At 39.3% G+C, this 19,006-nt stretch overlaps 1 protein-coding gene across 8 annotated transcripts in view; it reads right to left on the bottom strand.

Annotated features, from left to right (window-relative positions):
• The window catches only part of STARD13 (StAR related lipid transfer domain containing 13), a 291,838-nt gene that overhangs the window by 209,448 nt on the left and 63,384 nt on the right, over positions 1–19,006 (bottom strand). For 7 of the 8 annotated variants that reach the window (XM_072032613.1, XM_072032611.1, XM_072032615.1 and 4 more), the window contains 2 exons: positions 9,484–9,630; positions 4,829–4,963 (listed from right to left, as the gene is read on the bottom strand). In XM_072032613.1, coding sequence (XP_071888714.1) covers positions 4,829–4,963; positions 9,484–9,630 — 282 coding nt within the window. Of the gene's footprint in view, positions 1–4,828; positions 4,986–9,483; positions 9,631–19,006 lie in introns of all 8 variants that reach the window. The other variant, XM_072032618.1, reaches the window with a different exon arrangement.

The following is a 19,006-nucleotide window of genomic DNA, read 5'->3' as shown; positions in this document are numbered from 1 at the left end:
TTTGGTTGTTTTTACTTTCGAATTTTTCTGGTCTCAGACAATGTCAGAGGGTCAGGCAGGCATCACATTGCCTACAGAGAGATAATGACTACTGTAGTCATAGATTACAGTATTATTAGTTTTATATTTCTAAACAATGTCAAAAGATATCAGACATCTCTGGAACCTCTGACCTAAACTCTGAAATGCTGTTTATAGCATCAACTAGCAATTCTAAGGAAAAAAAAGAGAGAGAAAAAGAAAAGTATATCTTAAAAGAATCACAAACACTTTTCAGTCATGTGGGTTACTAGGCACTGTTTTGCATCCCTTTTTCTGAATCAAGTGGCATAGTATATTAAAGTATAATTCCACAAACAGTTTAAGCTATCATAACCTGGCACTGATGCTGAAGGAAGCAACTCACTGTGTCTCATCCCCAGCCACTCTTCATCTCTCTTGCACACACATTTATGCGGCTGAGCAGTGAACCAGATCGAGAATCCCCCTTAAAACAAGGTGAAAAGCTGTTAAATGGTTCATTTTCAGCCCTCTCTGCTTAAGGTACTCAAGCTATTTGTGGAACTAAAGCATGAGAAATTGAAACTGTGCTCATCAACTGTGCTTAAAAAGAAGACATAAAAGCAGTCTTAGCACTGATAAAGAAAAAAGCCCACCTACTTGTTACCGATATAGAAAGATTTATTTTCTTAATGATTCACAGAGCACACAGGGTATTGTGTTATCTAAAAAAGCAAGAGGGTGTTTGCTGATGGGATTTTCACATCACCTGGTATCAGACTGGTAAGTTACACCATCAGGGTCTTGAAATTTCCTCTGCCCAGTGCATGGTGAGGCAGGCACTTCCCATCAAACACCAGATCACAGCTTGCACACCATGGGTGGGATTTATTTCACCCAGCGCTAGGCACCTAGGCCTCTGCCAGTCACTGCAGGCTCTTTGAATACTCAGCGAATAGTCAAATGTCTAATATCAGCACTTTCAGGGCACAAAGCACCACAACCAGGTGACCTACATTTAATGACTACTTCAGGCTAAGACATTTTGCTGTGGAAGTGCTATTTCTCTTCGTTAATGGAGTCTATACCATGTAGACATGGACTTATAAATGTCAGCATTTGTCAGATGAAATTTGCTGTTCATCTCTCAGACGCCTAAATTCCCTACCACCTTAGGTACATACCTCACAAATAATGTTTCCCACAGTGAAGCAACTTCTTTTTTTTGGGGGGGGAAGAAAAGAAGGAAGACAGGACATGACACATCACTGCCCTAAAACAGTGTCCTTAAGAAAAAAGATTTTCACCATTATTCTGTCAAAATGTAACAAGTTTGAGTCATCGTTTAATGGCATATAAACAGAATACCTACTGTGACAACAAAAATTTTGCCAACAAAATCTTCATTGTGTCTTTTAAGCTGCCAGCATGGTTGGAATCTATGGAAGTGTGCAGCTAACATCAATGCCTTGTACTGAGAATTGAACTGGGTCCAGCATAATTCAGTGCGTATTATTCCTAAATTACTGCATCCCTGCTAATTCTAACACTGGCCCGCTCAGCTACATTTGCTAATCACAATAAATTGTAGAGTATTTGGTTTTCTAAATGCCTGGATGTATGAGCTCCTGGAGACATGAGACAGATAAGCTCTTTTTGAGTTCCAGACTCATAAAAAAACTAGAAGAGAAGAAAAAACAGCTTACCAAAATACAACTGGTCTGATTTAATCTCCGTGTTACTCCCAAGTTTGTATTATACCACCTGGAACACAGGAGTTAAATGGATACAATCTTGGTGTGATACAGAAAGAAACAGGCCTTTTGTCCATTCTCTTTATTGTAATAAATATAATCTTGGCGTGCCCTTTTTTGTAAATATGGAAAAGTCTGTATCTTAAGGAAAACATGATGAAAGTTCAGTTATTAGAGACACATGACAGAAACATGCAGGAAGAATGCCTGGATCCAGACATGATATAATTTGTATTTGCCTGAAATATACTTCGTACACAAAAAGCAGCACTTTGAAAGAAGAAGAAAAATTACCTACTCTCCTGAACAAAATCTGCAAACACTGAGTTTCAATGTTTATCTCTAATTTAAAGCACTAGCCAATTCTAAAAATAGACCACTAATTTCTAAAGAAATGGCGTGCCTCCAGTAGGTCTCTAGACTTGATGGTACTCTAAGAAACTGTGGTACTTCCTGCTGTTACTATAGCACTACATGGACTGTACTTACAAAGAAGTGTGGAACTGCTATTCACTGTTATTTACTGTATTAATACTTCATGAATTTCAACAAAAAGTGAAATGTGGACTTTGGAAAAGAAAAAAAAAATACTAAAAATTATGTTTCAGCCTTCCTTTCCACACACTTCCAGCCAAACAACAGCATTACTGTAACACCACTTCAAAAATATTTACACAGCATTAGTGGGAAGGCAGTTAAGCAACGATACTTGTACGTGCCTGAACATTTGACCGAGTTAAAAAACAAATAAAGCTGACAAGTATCTTTATTTTTACTGATCTTTACTATCTATTCCAGCTAGAACAAACAACAAACTAGAACAGATGTTTGTGCTTTTGCAGAAATGGAAAAGAGCAAATCCATTTTCTAAGGAAAGGAAATGGCTAGTGGGAAGACAATAATGTTTCCAATTAATAAGCAAATGGAGCACACCTTCGAATTTTCACTTCAGTGAACAGGAGTAGGCTCATTTCATGAAATACAGAATTTGTAAGGTGTGTGCGTATCATTTTTGGGTAGGTCAACAATATATTGAAGGCATCTTTAAAACCATCACAAGAAATTTTGCTTTAATTGAAAGTGAGTAGATAACTTGAAATAAACACCTCGTCAAGAGAAAGGGAACTGCTGAGCTATTAATTTGATATATAATTACTGTTAAATTTTATTGACTTTGGGATCAAAGGAATGGAGGGTGGCATACACATGCCAATATTTGAAAATGCCTCTGAAGCTGTTCATGGGAGAGATGCAAGTAGGACTGAAAAGGTAGGCAGAAAAGTACCAGAAAGTATGTTTAAGAGCAGAATAAACACACACCTAGTAACAAAGGCTAACAGGGAACTGTGAGCATAGCTTTTGGAGATCACATCTCAGTAATCTGGACAGGTTATTTGACTGAACATGCAGATACAATATACTTCCATTCCAGAAATCTTCTGATGAGTTATCTATCACAGACTCTTCCTGAGCTGTTAAGGAGGAATACCAGAAAATATACCAGGAAATCAAAGCTTCTTTTCACTGCTAACTAAAAGGCAGAGGAAAAAAAAACAAAACACAAAAACAGGAACAAACGGTTGCTTTCTTTTACAGTTAACAGATATTACCTGACAGTCTCACAAATATATGTTCAATATACACATAAACAATCTGGAAAATGGAGGAATATAAAGGGACAGTTCTCCGATCATATTAAATTACAGATGTTAATAAAAACAAAAACTGTCCGCCACTTGCTGCAAAAGAATCTTGTGAAGCTGAATGAGCATAAGATAAACAGACAGATAAAAAATCATTATCAATAAATACGTGTACAGTCAGACATGCTGGAAAAAATGGACTTAGGTATTATTCCCCACTTCTTACATGATTCCTGTAATTCAGTTTTTCACAGTACAAGAATTGCAGCCAAGTTAATAATCCAGTAGCAAATTTACAACAGAAAACATGTGGATTTTTTTTGTCCCCCACAAACTCCACAGTTAAACTTTGAACTCATGGCTACAAGATGATTTGTATATCAAGAGAGAAAATGAATATAAAAGACAACTTAATGGAAAAAAGAATCCACCCTCAGGGACTATTAATTGCAAAACCGTAATATGGAGTCTGGCTTCAACATGTGTACACAACGAACACCTCACAGGAAGTTGAGATGGCATCCTACATGCTTCCTCTGATCTTACACTGCTTTCCTGAACATCCAGTGTTGACCACTGTCAAAGAAAGGATACTGGACTAGAAGTACCTTGGATTCAATGAAAAGCATTTATTTTTATGTCGTGTGATGTTAATGGACACTGCTGGCACCCAAGTAATTCACAGCTGAGAGACAAAAATACTTGCATTTTGGAACCATGACACTGATCCTAAAATAGCTTATTTTTACATGCAGAAATAAAACAACATTTGGCTATTGAGGAAGTGAATCAAACCTTTTGGGAAATACCTCTAATGGTTTAAACAGACTTTGGCTGCAGACTATAGCATCAGCTTGTAAAGAAATAATAATTAAAAAAAAAAAACAACAAAACACAACACAAAACAACTATTATTGATTAGAAATAAGGTTTAACTAAACCACCAGAGCCGAATACTTCCACTCAGAGAATTCAGGGTAGAATCCATCATGGATTGGGGGAGGATATCAACACCCAGACTAAACATCACAAGACACTTATTCTAAAATCAGCAATGAAGATCCAATGGTAGCACTGATGCCTGGAATCCACCACACTTAACCTCCAGATGAGATGAATAATTTTTCAGAAGTGTCTATTTCTTTCCATTTACTGTAAAGGCAGTCCAAGTGACTAGTTCAGATGTAGAAGTATTCGTTAGAGTTGTCTAAAACCAGATTAGACTCATCCAACAGCCTTGGAGGCTCACTGAAGACTGAGTTAACTTTTATCTGTACCCATACTGCATACTGAATTCCTCTATGCAGTGCAATATTTGCAGAACAAATTACTTAGAAGAAACACATGGATGATTTTAACAATAAATAACAAATTTTCAAGGTACTTAACCTCAAAGTGAGAAAATGTTCTAAATATGAAGTAGTTACTTACATCAGTTTTAGGTCGTGCTCCAGTGGAGACTGGGTAAGGTAAATAATCTAGATCCTGGTAGTCTACTCTTCTGTTTTTCCAAGATCCTCTTCCTTGATGATCTCCATAAAAGCTTTTCTCCACTGGAACAGGGCACTGTAAGAGAATTTTAAAAACCCTGTAAATAAAGGCAAGTCATAAATATTTTTAATGCGAACTGCAAGAGAAAAGCACTGGAATTATATCTTTTTAATTTTATTTTTTTTCCCGTGATGTAAGGTAAACATTTGGCTTCAATCTTTTTTTCTTAAAAAAAAACCTGCTTCAACATTTTTAAATTTTGGTGTAAAGTGGATTTCTTAACAGCTAGTATAGAGAACTGGAGAATTCGTAAACAGTTGTACATCTTCCTGAATATCAAGGAACTGAATGACTTAAATAACTTAAATAGATACCTATCAAACTCTCATTTTGAAATTACAGACCCCGAACTTTCCAAATCCACTTTTCTTTGCCCAACAGGTACCTGGCCACACTGAATTGCACAATGTTCCCCTATGCATCCTGATTTGCTTCGAAAGAACAACAAAGTGTGCGAGCAACAAGCAAGCCAAGCTGCAATCCAGTCTTGAAGAGGCTGAGGTACCCAACAACTTATTTGCCTGTCTTCACTGCCTGTCAGTCTTCCCACATCTGTTGTTTTCCTGAACCTGTAGGTGATGGATGGGGAAGGAGAGTCCCTCCCCCATTTGACATGATCCCACATGACATCCTGATCTCTAAATCGGAGAGAGATGGATTTGATGGGTGGGCCATTCAGTGGATAAGGAATTGGCCTGAAGGCTGCAACCCAGAGACTTGTGGTCAATGGGCTATGTCCAGGTGGAGGCTGGTGATGAGCGGTGTCCCTCAGGGATCTGTCTTGGGACTGGTACTGTTTAGTATTTTTATCAGTGACATAGACTCATTGAGAGCAGCCCTGCAGAGAAGGACTTGGAGGTTCTGGTGGACAAAAAGCTCGACATGAGCTTGCAGCCCTGAAGGCCAACTGTGTCCTGGGCTGCATCAACAGAGGGGTGTCCTCTGTTAGTGGAGGGAGCTCTGCCCTGGTGAGGCCCCACCTGGAGTGCTGCGTCCAGGGCTGGGGCCCCCAGCACCAGAAGGATGTGGGGCTGTTAGAGTGGGTCCAGAGGAGGGCCACAAGGATGATCGCAGGGCCAGAGCACCTCTCCTATGGGGACAGGTTGAGAGAGCTGGGGATGTTCAGCCAGAAGAACAGAAGGCTCCAGGGTGACCTCGCTGCAGCTTTTCTGTACTTAAAGGGGGCTTATAAAAATGATGAAGGACAAGTTTTTGCTCAGTCAGATAATGATAGGGCAAGGGGGAATGGTTTTAAACTAAAAGAGGGGAGATTTAGATTAGACATTAGGAATAAATTCTTCACTCAGAGGGTGGTGAGGCACTGGGATGGGTTGCCCAGAGAAGTCGTGGATGCCCCATCCCTGGAGGTGTTCAAGACCTGGCTGGTTGAGGCCCTGGGCAACTTGATCTAGTGGGTGGCATCCCTGACCATGGCAGGGGGTTGGAACCAGATGATCCTTAAGGCAACCCAAGCCGTTCTATGACTCTATGAGGACCTGTGTTTGGATCAATCAGGGAACCAGGATCACGGATACACTGCAGAGCAGTTCCAAGCTGTCATTTACAGCCCAAGTCAGCCCATTTGTTGGCCACTCTCCCACACAAGAGGACAAATTTGCTGCTGATCTATAACGGCAACTGCCCAGCTCCCTGTCAGAATATTCTTCAAGCTTTAAAATGAGGAGGCTTTGGAAAGCTGATGAGAGAAAACAGTGTGTGGTCCCAAAATGCTTGTAGACAATATATTATTGCAAAAAGAATTGAGAGAATGTGTAAGTTAGTTTTGTTCAATGAAAGTCATCTCTCTAATATAAGATGGGGTAATTATAATTAAATGATTTCTGTGTCAGTATCCACAAATGATAAATGACAAATTAAAAAAATGTGATTCTCATTCTTCAGACCTGCTGTTTTTTTGTCTGTCCTGAAACTGAGTGTTAGACATCAAATTGAAATAAAGGAGATGCATTAAACAATAGTGAAGCACATTGCTTACTGCAAGGCTGTTCTCTCTTTGCCATTTCATTTACAAAATACCTCCTTTTAAACTGCTAAGAAAGACTTACAGGAAAGGTACAGGTTTGAGAGGATCTGTACAGTTGCAGTTTGCCACAGCTGGCAGTTTTGCCGCTGGTCTATTCAGACAGTCCAGCTTTTTGTATTTAGAGCATGTATTTATAGCATCGGTGAGAGAATGTTTCAGAAAATAATTTGATGACAGATTTTTTTTCTGATCTCTTTTCTACATCAGATACTGAGTCATCCAGCCAGTGCTACTGCCCAATGCTCTTTCCTCAGCAGCAACTTGCACTTTGCACATATGTAAAGTCAGCCCAAGGGAAATTAAACTTCTTAACATTTTCCTAAGTTATTATGTGTTTTAGAAATTTTCTTAAATTTATTCACCAAAATACTGCTAGGCCCCCCTACTGTCACTCTGTAACTCCTCTAATATTTATTCACCAAATCTATTCTCATTAACTAGTAATTATTTAGACATCTTCCTGCAATATTTGCTCAACAGAGTATTATTGACAGATACCTTCATGACAGGAAAACTTAAAGAATAATAAAGTATTAAGAGTTACTGCCATGAGCGGATGAAAAATTCTTCAGTAGAAAATGAACTGGCTCAACGCAGTGATTAAATTATGAATACATTCCTCAGACACAGCATCTGCCATACAAAATAAATGCTCTTTCATCTGTTTAGAATTGCCCATGCCCTCGAGAGACCAATTTTCAGAGCAACAGCTTCAGCAAACATGTTGGCACTCACTCAGTAGTCACCTACTTCAGAGACATCAGACCTACAAGTTGGCCTTGCATCTGTGAGCACTTCTCCCCAAATCTCTTTTCAATCATCATTTCTTGCTTCAATTCCCACTTTATATAATGTAAATAGGATAAAAACATATGAAGAACCCACGAGTGGCTCATCATTTTATAGAAGCCAAATGTACACAGTTACTAGTAAACATATGTGAGATAGACCTTCTTCCAATTCAAGTTTCATTGTGAGTGAATATGTGGAAAAAATCATAAGCTACATTAAGCTATATTGCTTGGTCCATGCCAAATGGGATGAATTGATAAAAAAATAAGTTACTCATGTAACTTGTACAAAAACTCTTGGTTTGTTCTTTTTCTTCTCCACTGCAATGGTCATTCTGAAATTTCACAAATCAGTTTCTTCACAGTAAATTTATGGAGAGATTTAGGAGGATGTATTACTCTGCTTTGACTATACGTTGAAGTCAACCAATTTTGAGGCAACTAATTCTTAGGCACTTAAAGTAGAACAGATGATTCCCTTGTTCAGAAATGGTTTGAGTACTGATACCTTTGCCTAACCAAACCATGGCTTTTGCCTCAGGAGAACAGGCACAGCCATAAAATCAAAGGTGTTTGGATCACCAGTTAACAAAATCAGACTGGCTCTCAAAGGGAAGTGCTTGAACTCTGATGGATTGGATTTCTCTTTCAGCCAAAAAAAGCAGATTACATTGCCACTGCATTCTGACAGAAGACATTGAGCAGTCTCCTACCAGAACACAGAACACTGTCCACTAACAGCCAGGCGAGTCGAGACAAGTGAATGATGAAATGAATTCAGTTGGACAGAGCTGGTTGTGACTTGTTGACACGTACAATAAGAAAGAAATGACGGACAGGCCTGGCCACACTTTCTAACATCGTCACTGCAGAATATGGAAACGCATACTGCAAAAAGAGATGCCTGATTCTGAGCTTCCCAACTCAAAGGATGCAAACATTTACACCGTGATCTTTGCAGACATTTACTTAAAGAATTTATTTTTACAAGATGAAGCAGCAGTGATGGGAAAAGCAGTAAAAAAAGCTCAACTTCCAGGAATTTCAAGCTAGCACTAACATTCAGAGCTGCAAATCCAAACAACTCTATCTTAAGAAGTGACTTTAATCATAGCCTAAAGCAGAGAACAAACACTCTTACTTCACACACTGTTCACTTTCCAGTTACTTGCTTCTATATTAAAAAATAAAAATAAAAATGCTTGTTCAAAAGTTGCTAAAATTATATTGTTCCGTCTTATTCCCGTTTTTTACAAATAAAAGTGTGGGTAACTGATGACACCTGCCATCACAAAATACTCTTAAATACAGTAATGCACCTCTAAATAAAACATAATACCCACAAATATTAATTGAACTCTTTCTTGCAGTTATGTCTTTGAATAAACAGTACAAGTTTATTGTACTTCTAATTCACAATTTTCTATCCTGAAAAATTGCATCCAATGCAGTCATTTAGATCCAAATTCCCCTCTGAAAAGGACGAGCAACAAATTCAATCCTATGACATTTGTTTACTTGGCCTGTAGCTGTGTCTAAGGAGCTCATGAGACTTTGTTATTATTGAGTCAAACTTACTTCACCCCTGAAGCTGAGCTCCTCAACCTACCCAGAAGCAAAACCAAATCTGAAAACCGTTGCTCGATGAGCATCTGATAGCTAAATGTTAGAAACATATCATATGACACACACGTTCTTACCAGTTGCTTGTGCCTTTTGGTAGAAGGAGTGCTGGAGGGAGAAGAGCCAGCACTCAGAGCTTCTTCAATATCTAAATTCAGCTGTTCCAGTTTCTTCATAAGACATGACATAGAGTCTGACCATTCAGATCCTCTTTCTGGTTGGGTCTAAAACAAATCAAACATACGTTAAGTCTTAAAGCATCCAAGCTTTTTGTCACTTCAAGACTCATTTTTCTGGCAAGTCTGCAAGAAGAATGCTGACCAGCATTTTCGCTGTCCTTGGGTAGCTTTCTTCATTTAGAAAGTTTATAGTATCACTCCAGTCCTCATTGAACATATTCATGGCTGCTCTTCGTACCAAAATGATCACGCTCCACCTCTGCGTCTGAAGTGCTTTCTAACACTTCATCTTCGGTGAACCACTGCCAGCTCAAGCTACATAACCAAGACTGAAACCAAAATAACTTCAATGTCTCTTCATTAACTAACTTCTATCTTAGCATCTCCATCAATTGCTTACTGTCCAGAAGGATTAGAAAAATGAAGGTCATCACATACCTGTATTATAGTCCTTACTATAAATCCAGACCTAATTAAGTTTTGCAACTTTCTTCTGTCTATCCATGACGACAGACATCTGCCAGGAGAGTCAGAATACTTTGTTGGTCTCAAACATTTTCTGTTTTGATGGATGCGTTTTCCCTATTTATCTAAACTGTTTCACTGTATAGTGAAAACTTTAATCCTCTGTAGCACAACTGCCCAAAATACTTTTCTTGTTCCTTAGTTTCTCAAAGTCCCTTTCAGGGACTCCCATTGAGTATCTTCCCATAGCAATCCCTGTGCACGCTGCTGTGTTAAACCTCATTTTTCTCATTCAAATCACTTATAAAGATTCCCAAGAAAAATACAGTCACAGGGACCTCCCTGTCGCCATGAGGCAGCTACAGGTCCACGCATTAGACTCTGTCCTGAAGCTGCTTTCAGTTCTTTAATATTTCTTTCAGAAACAACAGATTTTTTCACAGAGAATCATTTTATGGCAATCTATTTTAACAGACTGTGCATACAAACAGTAGTATTACATTGCCAGCCTGCCAAAATCCTCCAAGTATCGTACCAACATTCCACAATACGCAGGGGAGCTAGATAAATATTATTATTATTTTAACTTCACAAAACTTTTTGGTGATTTGTTTCCTTATGATGGTTTAGCGAGTAGTACTGAAAAAAAAAACCACTGTAATTTGTTCACTATCATAGAAAGAAAGCATGACAAATAGAATCCAGAAGGCACACTCCACTATCACATTGACATATCTGATTTCTAATGGAATTGTGCACCTTCACCACAACTGAGTGTAAGCCTCTGCAGAGCTTCAGACATTACCCACAGAAGGAGAAGCTCTTTTAGCAGGCATTATTTTAAAACACAGAAAATCAAGTATCTTTAATTTTCCAAATCTTTATAATTTTTGATTTTTTTATGAGCTCTAATTGAATATTCTATCTGAAATACTGTTCAAAGTGTTAAACTCTATTTCAACTCTGTAGTTATTAAATTCATTTAAACAATTAGTTGATTACTTCCCATTGTCTTCCCAAGCACTATAAAGTAAAATACAGGATGCTCCCCAGAAAGTGAGTATCAAAAGGCACTCCTCATGTTGAATCCTTCCTGAGCAAGATGATCTTATGCAGGAAATGTGAAGAAAATGAAAGAAAATATTATGTAATTTCTGTATTTCTGGAGGTTGCATGAGTATCTCAATAATTTAGATAGAAAGATGAAAAATCATGGAGACATTAAGAAATGCTTGTAAGTATTTCTGATGAAGATTTTGAATGCATGTAATAATAAACATATGTGATATTCTATAGTGTTACAATAAACAATACAGCTCCATGTGTTGAGAGGCATGCTTAGCTGTTGCATTTGATTAATACTTACCTACTGGATCAATACTCATAGCATTCATCAATACTTTGTGATGCTTCTGAATGCACCAACCCCCAAATTTATTTTTTATTTATTATCCTAAATTTCTTCTTTTACAGTAACAGAAGTCAGACCAGAGCCATTTCTTAGAAATTCACGTTTCCCCGCATTATAACTCTATTTTTCTCCATTAAGTTCTGTCTTTTCTAGTTCAGTGGGACTCTATAGTGTGTCTACTGAATGAAGGGGATGAGGAAAAAGATGAGTTTTCATTATCCTTCAAAATAAAGCTAAATGGGCCTACTTAACAAATGCCATTGACTAATTGGAAACTCAGCACAAAAGTGCTATTTGGAATAGGTGCTGATTGGCTACGTATTTCAAAGGTTGCCTGAAATTCCTGCTGAAACATGATGCTGCTTACATTCAGAAATATACAGCTTGCACAGTAGGACTTCTAACAAGAGAATAAATTCTGCCTAATCCATTCACAAGGAACACAGCTCGTCAGTGTTGTGCCCTAGTAACGAGACTGGAGGCTGTGGAAGCTCTCAGAAGAGCACTTTGCAGTTGCTGTGTATCCTGCCCGTAGCAACTGCAGAGGGTGGGAGCATCTTTGGAAGCTTTTGCATCTTGCCCTTCAGGAGGGAAAAAGCCTGAGTCTAAAGTATCAAAGAAACACGGGTTGATTTATTCACTGTTTTTTCCCCTAAAAAGGTGTAGAGGGAGAACACTCCTTTCTGTATCCTCTTTTTATTAATTGGAGCCAGTCACTTGAGCAGCGCATGGGAATCCTATTATCTCTTGAAGAACCTGAAAGGCTTAGAGACAACTGCATTACAGGAACATCTCTTGTGTGTTACACCTTGGACAACCCTAGACAGATGAACAGTAGTAGAAAATAAGACCAGAGAATCCTGTTAAACATTTTTTTTCGAGGTGGAGTGCCTTGTTAATGAAGATCATGCCACACATTAAGCGGAGAAAGACATATTGGTCTTGAATGTCAACTGCTTTGTCAGATAAATTCCTCAAGTCCAATATAGCCTTTTAGACCAAAAAAGAGATTAAAAATCTAAAATACAGAAGTATTATCCTCTGTGCTAAATATAAAACTAAGTGGGATGCATTTCCTTAATCTTAAGGCAGATTACTTCAGATAGTGGGATGCATTTCCTTAATCTTAAGGCAGTGTACTTCAGATATTTATTGTATATGAAGAATTAACCCAGTTGTGTAATATTTACTGAGACATGTTTAGCGAACAGCCAAACATAAAATTTAGATATAGGTTGCCACTTCATACGGCAATCATAGCTTGTTTTTGAACAGCAAGCTTAATGTTTTGTTACGTGTACTTTCACAAGCAGATTCTGTGCTCACTTACATAGCTGGAATTTCATTGCTACCAATAACAAATTACAGAGGTAAAACTGGGTACAAGATTACGGTCCATCATCTAAACAATTACTTGTTCATTCCTTAGATTGAGAAGTAAATACATTCCAGACATTCAGCTATTTGTGCCTTTTGGACCAAAGGCTTCTGCACCCTGTTTCTCAGCTTTCAAGTGTTCTTCACTAATCTTATTCAGCAAAAACATCTGTGATTAAAGGCATATTTGTTTCAGCGTTTTGCCCGTGCAGCTTGTTGCAATAGGCATAATAGCTGCCAGCAAATCTAAATTTAAACTGAAAGAATGTGGCGAAAATGAACAAGTCCGTATAGAACACGCAGAGGTCAGGGTTAACCTTGCTGCCAGACCTCATCCTATACTGGAAGCTGCAAGGCTTCCAAGGGAAGGGTTATGAGAAAATTACACAACTCTAAATTTATCTGATAACATGTGGCTTTCCCTTCAGAAACACTCAATAGGTCCAATTGTTCTGTTAATTAATGTATTGTAAAACTTCTAGTGATAAATTGCTAACCTCCAAATATAAAAATGCCAGCGCTATTTAATCCTCCTCCCTAATGGTAAATTGGTTTAGATAAAATTCTCTCTAATGCGCAAGTGAGATCCACAAAGAATGATTTTGTGGAAGAATTTCAGAGCCCAAATACCATGTTTTGCTCTTGCTGCAATGCTGGGGCTCCTCTGTTCTCAAAAGAAGTTCTGTATAAAAGGTCTCTCAGCCACTGGTGGCTTTGCCTACAGGGGCTGGGGAAGGAAGCCAGATTGGATCCATATAAATAATCCTTCTGAAAAAAAAAGGATATAGAATACAAAGGACTCTTATTCTCAGAATAGATTTATGCATGCTTTCTATATTAAAGATAAAATATTTCAAAGGGAATTTTGACTTCTACCCCACTATAGCTTTGCTTAAATATTTACAGAGCCTTTAGATGGACAACTGCGTGCCACCTCCCTCCCGGAAAGCAGGTAAAGTAAACTCTGCAGCAAGCAACCTTTCCACTTCTAACAATTTTATTGCTATCCATCAGAAATGATCAAGGGAAGTCTCTTCCATCTCTCATGTCAGTAGGCAAAACCAAAAGCACAGTGAGGTTGCCGGGAAAGAGAAAGATCTGTAGGCCATTGCATGAAGTTCAGAGGTCTGGTTCTTTCTTATCCACAAATGTGGAAGCATTCACCTAAGATGGGCTATTAGGATCTCAGCAGTCTTCCCAAAGAAAAAAGGGCATAAATACTAATATGAACATACTGTTAACTTAATCTATTTTAAAGGAAATACATTTCATTTTGGAGCTCCCCAGGGAGGAGACCCCACAGCCTCTCTGGGCAGCCTGTGCCAGGGCTCCATCACCCGCCCAGCACAGCAGTGCTGCCTGGTGCTCAGAGGGAGCCTCCTGGGTGCCCGGCTGTGACTGAAGCACTGGCTTTGTCTTCTTCCACTAAGCTTAACCGTTGGTTTCTATAACCTATGTGTTTGTGTTCTAGTAAACCATTAACTATGTCTTTGAGGATAAATACAGTATAATACAGTAAAACAGTGTGGAAATACTAACTTCAAGTGTATATCATAAGGATATACGTTCTCTCTCTCCCCAAGGATTAAAAGGGGCAAAATGAGCATGAAAAAGAACTCAAAGAGGAGGTACTAACTGAAAGTAACATAATACAACCCTTACCTCATTTCTAGTATTTGACTTTTTCAAGGGAAACTAACATCATCTTAGAAATACTCATATATATATATATATATAAAATACCCATATATATATGATACTCATATATATATGAATATATATATATATAAAGAGTTGGTTTATATATATATAAAAGCTCTTTATCTCTCAACCAGTGAGTTGGTAAATACAGCCTCTAATTTGCAATCAACACCTTGATTTCATATAGTCATAGAATGGCCGAGGTTGGAAGGGACCTCTGAAGATCACCCAGTCCAACCCTCTGCCAGCAGGATCACCTAGAGCACACTGCGTGGATGGCATATAGTGCTAATGTCCATCGACTAAAAGAATGTAATCCTAAAGTTGTGCCCCTCTTTCAAGGGTTCCTACATCAATTTTTAAGGGCTGCTGCTCTAAATCGGTCAGAACTGAAACACTGGTATCAAAGGAGTCTTCCAAATACTAGATTACAGAAACATGGCCCAGATGAAAACTGAGCTAATTTCTGGGACTGAAAGGGACGTGTCAGCATAGCACTTCACCTCTGCCAAGAGAGAGGGATAGGAAGGTGAAAAGAAAGGAATTTAGTTGAAGGAAAGGTGTGGGGCAAAATGTTTTCAAAACCAATTGTGCACTACTACAGGGTTTTGAAGTGCAGTAGCCCATTGTTGCAGATAGCCTAGTATGAAAACTCTGTTGCAGAGCTTTTTTGTTCCGTTAGCAAAAGCAACTGGTTTCATATTGGACTTTTCATTTACAAAATGACAATGTAAAATGGCATGCAGTTGCTTTTAACATAAAATTTTAATTTGGGTTTGCTCAAATGATTAAAAAACCGTTCTTTATTTCCCCAGCTCACAACGCCTACAGCACAATTCTCCACCTCCTAACAAATTATGATGTCAGGCAACACCAAATTTCATAAACAGGCTGTCTGACAAGCCTGCACTGCCGGCACATGCTACAGGACTGGCACCGAATGGCCAGACAAGCTGTCTGAATTGACATCTGCTCCCGTTTCAGCGTATGAATTATCCTCTGGGGTTGTCCCATCTTCAGCTGCTTCGGACCAGACGCCAGCTCACCATTTATCTATTCTACCACATCCTTCACTGCAAGGTGTGGAGTTGTACTTCTTGTGTCCCAAACACACCTGCCCTGTGCAGCAAATCCCCGGCTGTCCGTTTGCATTTATTTTGGCACCTTCTGCAACAGTGGCTTTATCTGAGCATCGCCATCAGGGATCATGAATGTCCAAGCAGTTCACACACATAGCTATTGACACATTTAACTTTCACTTAACCAAAAATTACTAACTTCAAGATACATTAACTCATGCTATGACTACCTTGAAAATGTAACGTTTGTATCTCCCTCCAATGTTTATTGACTAACCAAGTGTTTCACCAAAGCTGAGGGGTCTCTCTCATGCCACTAGATCTCTAAGTTACAGTAGAAAAAGAAAACTTTCAAAGTCTTTTCCTAAATGTATTTAATTGCACCAATAAACTACCCTTTCAGATCGGAATTGAACTGTTCTCTTAAAAAAAAAAAAAAAAAAAAAAAAGCTGTATAGTCCATCGTGCTTAGCCAGGATGTAGAAGAGCTGGCCTCAGCCTCATTTTTGGCCTAATGCATTTTATATCAGCCCTCAGCAGGGAGAATAGTAGGATTTTCGTACTGGGTACACCTGGCTGTGCAGGAAGTTCTTCCTCTTTCTTGCTGAAGAGGAAACAAGCACAACAATAATCCACTTGATCTGTTATGACACCTGTTCACTTGATGTGAACAGAGCAGAATTTATTGAGTTTTAACCAGCAACTATGCTATATGAAACATATAAGCACTTTGATAACACTAGTGTACTGGTTTTCCCAGTCCTCCAGCAAACAGCACTTCATCCCCAGGCTACACAGATGAGTTCCATCACACACTTCTCTTATTTGTCCAACAAATCTTGAATTATTTTTGCACAGGCAGAGCTACAAGAGGAGAACCTATGCCCATAAAAAACTTATCAGAAACTCTTCCAGAAGGTTGAAAGACATTGGCCTATGTTTTCCAACAGTTGAGAAATCCAAGCCCTTCTCTTCTGGGGAAGACAAACCACTTAACTCTGGAGAATGGAAGTACAGCACTTCCTTCTTTTACAAAGAAAGCAGCAGCCACCGTTGCGTTTTGTGAAGACATTCACCTTGGGATATACATGCAGGCTGTACGTCTCAGAATAATCAGCCCCAACTAATAAGCCTCCCAGTTAAGGTTAGCCTTGGGATAAACAACAAGCTCTTAGTCCTAGATTGAATTATATGATTTTGGCATACACAGGAAAAAAGCAAGCAGGAGACCTTAAACTGAGAAAACAGCTCAGAAAATAACAAACCCCCTACTTTATTGATGCCCTGCTAGCCTAATAGCCAGTCTCGATAGTGGTCAGCAGCTGATGCCTGAAGAAAGGGTGTAAGAACTGAGGAATAAAAAACTGGCGTTACACACAGGATGCTATGCCAGCATTCAGTACCATAACCTGCAAGTTGTATCTGTATCATAAATGCAGACAAAAAATTGAACAGGACTTTTACATCATGCAAACAAATTCTGTGTCCCAGATTATACTGGTTTTGACCCAAACATATTAAAAAATCAGTGTAATTCTGGATGTATTCTTTGATCATAGCCAACAAAATCATGATAAGCAGAGCTCTTCCATTAGGGCATTTTCACTTGGACATTTATGCTACAAATTGCTTCAAGGTCCACTGCTCACTCTGAAACCTCCTCCTGAGCACAGCCCAATGGATGTCCAACACTTAAGAATTAATTATTTTTTGGGGGGTGATGTTTGAAATCTTTGGTTAATAAATGGACTATTCTAAATACCAGACCACCATAGTAAATAAATGTTCTAGACTGATCTAGGCCTTTCAAGATACCAGTGAAAAACAGGTCATGTTGCATCTCAGTGCAATGAGTAGGGATTAAAAAAGAACTCACACATTTCTTCTCCAAAGACGGAATTGCTGCTACCTCAGTAGCTTTTTAAATGCTAACAAAACTTAAAGCTCTAATGCTGTGCTTGCATGCTACATAAATATCTCCTTATACTAAAATAAGGAAACCTCTATGGAGACATGCTGTGTCCTCATCAGATCCTTGTTCTGTTCTGTGTGGAAATGAGAATAGATTTCTCCTATATTGAAAGTCATTAAATTTAGAAGAGCACAGGGTAGGCAAATCACAGAATCATAAAATATCCCAAGTTGGAAGGGACCCACGAGGATCATCAAGTCCAACTCCTGGCACCGCACAGGTCTGCCTGAAAGTTTAGACCATGTGACTAAGTGCACAACCCAATCACTTATTAAATTCAGACAGGCTTGGTGCAGTGACTACGTCCCTGGGGAGCCTGTTCCAGTGTGCAACCACCCTCTCGGTGAAGAACCTCTTCCTAATGTCCAGCCTAAACTTCCCCTGCCTCAGCTTGATGCACCCCAGGGTACGGTTGGCCCTCCTGGCTGCCAGGGCACACTGCTGGCTCATATTCAACCCGCTGCCAACTACAAACCCCAAATCCCTCTCTGCGGGGCTGCTCTCCAGTGTCTCATCGCCCAGTCTGTATGTAAAGCCAGGGTTGCCCCATCCTAGGTGCAGGACCCGGCAATTGCTCTTGTTAAACTTCATGCGGTTGGTGATCGCCCAGCTCTCCAATCTGTCCAGATCTCTCTGCAAGGCCTTTCCACCCTCATACGAGTCCACAACTCCTCCAAGTTTGGTGTTGTTGGCAAATTTGCTCAGAACACCATCTAGTCCTACACCCAAATCATTTATAAAGACATTGAAGAGGACTGGCCCTAAAATGGAGCCTTGAGGGACCCTACTAGTGACCATCCGCCAGCCAGATGTGGCCCTGTTTATCACAACCCTTTAAGCCCTGCCCGCCAGCCAATTGCTCATCCATCGGATGATGTTTTTCTTAAGTTGTATGCTGGACATTTTGTCCAGTAGGATCCTATGGGAAACCACATCAAAAGCTTTGCTGAAGTCCAAAAAGATCACATCAGCTGGTTTCCCTTGATCTAATATACCCATGTGGAGCCCAGAGGACTCCCCTGTGCCATGACCATGTCAGACACTGATGTGTACAGAGTAAACTTTACTGCTGGTTGCTGAGAGAAAGGGAAACAAGTGAGACTTGTGGAAAGCACAGTGTTTGCCTGGAGATCAGTAATTCAAAAATAACATGAAAATGTAAATTCCTGGAGATTTACAGTTAAAAATAACATCCAGAACAGTAACAGTCGATACAAGTGATCGTGGTGGTATTATAAAAATGATCTCATGGCCCTCATAACACTTCGGAGACATCAGACATAAACCCCATCAAGGGTAAAGCAAACTTTGGGGAAAAGCCTTCAAAGACCCTAGAAGAGAAGCCACCATTAGGCTCAACTGCAGCACAGACACACTGGAGGAAGCGCCAGTGCCTTCCTCTTGCTGCAGGCCCCT

Source organism: Anas platyrhynchos, chromosome 1 (assembly GCF_047663525.1).
Source record: "Anas platyrhynchos isolate ZD024472 breed Pekin duck chromosome 1, IASCAAS_PekinDuck_T2T, whole genome shotgun sequence".
NCBI lineage: Eukaryota > Metazoa > Chordata > Aves > Anseriformes > Anatidae > Anas > Anas platyrhynchos.
This window is presented reverse-complemented; position numbering and strand designations above follow the sequence as displayed.